Source organism: Branchiostoma floridae, chromosome 19 (assembly GCF_000003815.2).
Source record: "Branchiostoma floridae strain S238N-H82 chromosome 19, Bfl_VNyyK, whole genome shotgun sequence".
NCBI classification, from domain to species: Eukaryota; Metazoa; Chordata; class Leptocardii; order Amphioxiformes; family Branchiostomatidae; genus Branchiostoma; species Branchiostoma floridae.
The window spans coordinates 4,006,883-4,012,464 of record NC_049997.1 but is presented as its reverse complement, the minus strand read 5'-3'; the positions used below and the strand labels follow the sequence as shown (position 1 = coordinate 4,012,464).

The following is a 5,582-nucleotide window of genomic DNA, read 5'->3' as shown; positions in this document are numbered from 1 at the left end:
TGAGTAAAGCCCAGGCAGCAGCCGAGGCCAGACAGAAGTACGGAAACCCGGAGCCGACCATCTTCGACAAGATCCTGGATGGGTCCATTCCTGCAGACATCATTCATGAAGATGACCAGGTAGAAACTGCTCCGTGGAATTTGCAAGCTCCGCTGTCCAGTGCTGTAACTGGCCCCATCCTCAAGGCGGCTGGCAATGTTGGCCATGCCGCTTTAAGCGTGATTTAATCAGGCTAGGTAGAAACAACAGAGATAAAATTTTTATTGCTTCTGTGTTGACATTCGATATTATAAATGCAAATAGACAGACAGAGACAAGCTTCTGCTCCAAAAGCAGAGAATTTGCCATTAACAATGATTAAGGATAAACTACATATTACAAGACTTGTGATAAAAACCTGGCATCCAAATGTCTCTTTTGTCCTCTCCTCTTTGCAAAGAGGACGAAATTTGCTAATATTGTAAGCCAAGCAACCCGCATTTCAGCCTCTGGCTGTAAAGAGAGAGTAGTCAGCACACCCAAAAACTTCAATACTTAGTTAGTATGCCGTTTCAAATAGCACACAAAGTTATAGTTATTCTGAGTGTGTGTGTAGCTTCTAACCTGTTACCCTTGAAATTTATGTTTTCAAAATAACTTTTTGTGTTTAAAGTGCAGTTTTTTTTCTATGCAGTGCATAGCCTTCCGTGATGTGAGCCCACAGGCACCAAAACACTTCCTGGTCATCCCCAGGGCACCCATCCCTCAACTCAGCAGGGCACAGGACGATGACTCACAGGTTTGGGGCTATAATACTGTTTTGTGTGTTAGAATGTGTGTGCATGTGCAGAAGTACACAATTACTATTGACAATATACACTCATTATAATTGTTCTAAGTCATGTAATTATTCTGTCTTGATAAGATTTAGCACTCAATTTTGGCACTGTCAGTGCTGCCACCTTGTGTTTGTGAGTGGTACTGCATGTGAATGTTCCTGTACTTCCAGCTACTTGGTCACTTACTGACTGTGGCAAGAAAGACAGCAGTGAAGGAAGGGCTAGACAATGGGTACAGAGTAGGTAAGTTAAAAAATATCTTACTTATTGTTTTGGAGTAGTAAATTGCTATTATTAATGTATTGCGACATCTGGGACTGTTTTTCCAACTACATGTACCTGCAACTTATTTAGTAGATGAGTATTTCTTTCCTGAATGGATAGCTAGACCCTTTCTATGTATGATGTCAAAGATCTCACACCTGAAAGTGATAGATACTCTAGGTTGATTGGAGAAACTTGTGCGAGCAAAATGAAAATACTAGTAGTGATGTTATACCTAGGACTCTCTAGTCTAAGAATTTGCAGTGGCCTTTTTTGGTGGAAAAGACATCCAGGAAGAGAAATGGCAGATGATTATGTCTGTTTTTTTCCTAAACAATTAGATAATAGAGTAGCAGGCACTCATCTGTCTCGTACTAGTATGGCCATCAGTAGTACTGAATTCTACACAATGTGCTTATTGTTTGTTTTTACCCTTTGAGCGTCTGAGTTCTGAGGCAAGTCTCTGTTTTTCTTCCCCACATTTTAATCCCTCCTTAACTTCCTGTCTTAGAAGTGTTCTGTTTGCTGCAAGTGACTCCCATGTATTGATGTTGCAGTAACAATGACTCCTCTTCTTCTCCCCTCAGTTATCAATGACGGGAAAGACGGGTCCCAGTCAGTGTACCACCTACACATCCACGTACTGGGCGGCAGGCAGATGGGATGGCCACCAGGCTAGTTACCATGGTAACTGGGAGGGAATCTACCAACCAAAGTCAACATCTTTAAGTTGATAGAATTTAGTTGGAAGACTGTAAAATAGTATGAAAGGTGCAAAACACCATAATCAAGTTATAAATCCTGGTGGCAATGCACAGACATAGACTAATGCATTGTACGGTACAGTGAAACCTGTACAAAGTGACCATGTCTACAGATGTATAACCTACCTAATGTGACAGCTTTTTGGAGGTCCCTAAGATAATTTGTCCCCATTGTAACAAGCTGTAAGAATCCTGTCTATATTATAGGACCACCTGTCCTCATAGACCAGCTTTTATCCATCCCTTGATTTGTGTTCTTGGTCAGGTTTTGCTGTATTGTAATACCGAAAAATGAAATGATACTGTAAGGTATTTTTACATGGTGGTAAGATCCCCGAGGATGATTCTGTTAGATTATCCAGATCTTCTGTCTTCTAGATCATGTTTCCATATTTGCCAGTCAAATATGTGCTCTTTGTATTATTGAGGACTTGTATGTGTGTCTTTGTACACACGAAAGCTCGACCTGTGTTTGTTGAGCTTTTGCTTGGACAGGATGTTTTAGGATTTGCTACCAGTCAGCCAAGCAGGTAGGGAGGGTCTAGACTGCAATTTCTTACTTCTATTCAATGTTCCTGTAGCCTGGGTACCATCTGGAAAGTAGTTCGCTCCAGCGTTCATTATACACTATATACAGTCGCTTCTAGCTCTGACATTCATTATTCACTATATAAAGTCGCTTCTCTGTGTTTCCGTCCGGGAACGCGGGCCATCTTAACGGCTGGAATCGTCCAAATTTTGGACGCAGGCGCTGATTTGTCCCCACATATGAGCGAATTATGGACTGGGTTCAAGCGCTCGTTCGAACAGGGCTAGGCATTCCAACAACGGACAAGCCCTCCGTCCCATTGCGGAAGGTCTGTTGTCATCGAACGAGTGCTCTAGAACCTATTCCTTGATTCGCTCATTAACTGACGTTAGCACCAAATGGTTTGAATGCGCATGTCTCCAGACGGATACCAGAAATTAACATAGGAGCAAACTACTATCTGGATGGTACCCAGGCTAATGTTCCTGTGCTTTTGGACATTAAATAAAAACCTCTGAACAATGAAAGATAAAACTTTGACTACAAGAACGAAGAAACACAATGGTTCAGTATATTGTATTTCACTGGAAAATGCATGACAAAGTCACTGACTCAAATTTTTGAATGTCACTGATCTTATACAGCTGAAGAGATTCATTTGTCTTTAGAAATGATGCGAGCACCCTCAAATAGTTCTTCAAGGAGCATTTCTTGTATGGTTAGTTCCCAAGGTTCTTGGGTGACAAAGACAGGAAGTTTGACCCATTCTTTTGCAGCTAGTATTGTGTGAATTGAGTTGCTATCTGACTTATCAGAGTCTACAACAGGAAACTCAATATTTAAGCTATTCAAGCAACAAGATAAGTTTTGTAAAATGTCAGATGCTTCAGACAGCTTCTGCTATCTTCTGTCAGTGACCTACAACAAGAAGATAAGTACTTATTATCCCTGTAAGGGTCCAGAAAACCTGTATAGAGTCGTCTGTCACAATTGTATTTGTGCTCTGCCAACAGAAAGACGCAGAGGCCTTAGATACTATGTATTCTGTCTTATGTGTCAAACAGAATTTTGTATACACCACCTGTATTGAGTATCAGCAAAGATCTGACTGTCATCGGTGAATTTTCCGGTCAGCGGTCAAACAGAATTTTCTATACGTGTATTGTGTTTACTTTCTATACCTGTATTTTCTATACCTGTATTGGGTGTATTTTCTATACCTGTATTTTCTATACCTGTATTAACACCTGTATTGAGTATCAGCAAAGATCTGACTGTCATCAGTAGATTTTCCGGTCAGCGCTCAAGAATATGTGGAACTAAGCCTGCTTAAGTCTGTATCAAATAAATCTCCACTGGTCTTATCAGGTGTGGTGTGTGTTCTGTGACTGAGTGGGTTGGTTTTCTACTGTTGATATTAGATTTCTGACCTCTAACAGGTAAAGAATTTAGGTCACCCTGTTATGGGGTGATGATTTAAATTGTAAGGCTTCTAACTGGTAAGGCTGTCTATAGGACTTCTGCCTTTGTCCCGGGATGGAAATTGGTAGTTTTTTATAAATATTTTGTGCTGTTTTAGTTATGTCTGCCAAAAGACAACAGCACAAAATAAAAACGTCTAAAACAAATCAAAAAGCAGCCAGAGCTGAACTTCTGCTTGGAGAGTACAAATTTTATTATTGGAACAGAAAAAAATCAAAGCCATCGAAAGAAACATACACTTTACATATACAACGGGAAATTGATGAAAAAGTCCAGTCATAAGCTTTAAAAAATGACAGGTTTGACCACAAAAATTAACAATTTCTGTGTTATCAGTGGAAAGGAATAAATTTTAAATCTAGACAGCCCTTATTCATCAGGTCAGGAAATGTCTTTTAAAAAAGTCTCCTGTTATTTGTGCAGCCCATGATGTATGTTGTACTTGAGTTGAATCAATAAATACATTCTAGTTGTCACTAAGTCTAGGCCATCCGGTCCATGCCTGACTTCTCTACCTTATTCAAGTGCTTGTTCTCAGATTATTTTGATGTGTAAAAGAAAGGGTAAAATGAATGCCGCTGCATACAAACATTTTTCACTCTACTGTACTTGATTTGTAAAGGAACTGGTTTATGCCATATTTTGCAAAGTCACAGTCTTGTAGACTAACACAGAGAGATTGCTTTAAATATTTTACACAGCAGTTTAAGTTTTGGTTGTCACATACTGTAATTCACCAAATTCAGCCTTAACAGTTTTACAGGGCTCAAAATTCATTTTTGGGACCCAGCTTAAAAAATTAGTTACAAGCTATCAAATTCTTAAACAAGTACCATGACAGACATTTTTATTGTCTTTCTAACACTGACTTAGATGTCAAGAATATGATGTATACTAGACTATAAGTATACTTTGATATTTTTACATACATAAACATTAGAAAATATTTGGGTGCACCCTGTGTACCCACAGAAATTAATTGGGTGCACAGCTCCAATTTTGGGTGCACCCGGTTGCACATGCACCCAGTATTTCGAGCCCTGGTTTTAGGTTAGCCTGTTTGCGTTGTTCTTGATAACTCTGACAACCAAAACTTGGCCCTGGTTCTGCCTAAGTCTGGTAAATCAGTACTTCCGTTTCGCGTGAGTCAGTTTACAAACTAGCGGCTGAAGAAACAGGATCGTGTCTATGCAAGAGCAAGAGCAGGTTTTGGAAGCCTTTTTATGACACCGTCGAAAAACTCAAATGTGAGCTTTGAATGTTGCAAATTTTGGGAAAACATACACCACCAATATTGTAAAAAAAAAGATTCCTGGAATCCTGAACTATGTGTAAAAGGAATCAAGCTAAAAAGAGAAAAAAAAAGAAAAAAAAAAAACATGTTTTGTAGCCCTACCTGTGTTGACTACTTCGAGGATTAAAGAGAAACCTCCTTGATTGAAGCACAGGGATTCTTGATCAAAGTAATCTTCTAACCAAAGAATTGTTTTGGTGCTTTTTATTACTTGCTGATAGCTGGATAGACTGCAAAAGACTTCAACTGACATAGCAACTTATTTGTCCCTATTTGGCCAAATTCTTCTCTTTTTTTTTATCTGACTGACATGTCTGCTTGGAGACTTATCCAAACCAACTATAATGTAACTATACATGCTGACGCTCACACCAACATAGATGATAGCTTTATTGCACAACAATTGTACGGGGTACAAAGTATGGCATCTA

At 39.3% G+C, this 5,582-nt stretch overlaps 1 protein-coding gene across 4 annotated transcripts in view; it reads left to right on the top strand.

Moving 5' to 3' along the window:
* Positions 1–2,172, top strand: part of LOC118406775 (histidine triad nucleotide-binding protein 1-like) — a 9,125-nt gene extending 6,953 nt beyond the window's left edge. For all 4 annotated transcript variants that reach the window (XM_035807091.1, XM_035807094.1, XM_035807093.1 and 1 more), the window contains exons 3-6: positions 15–119; positions 674–778; positions 989–1,061; positions 1,670–2,172. In XM_035807091.1, the coding sequence (XP_035662984.1) occupies positions 15–119; positions 674–778; positions 989–1,061; positions 1,670–1,761 (375 nt within the window). In that variant the 3' untranslated portion in view covers positions 1,762–2,172. The remainder of the gene's footprint in view (positions 1–14; positions 120–673; positions 779–988; positions 1,062–1,669) is intronic.
* The last annotated feature ends 3,410 nt before the right edge of the window (positions 2,173–5,582 follow it).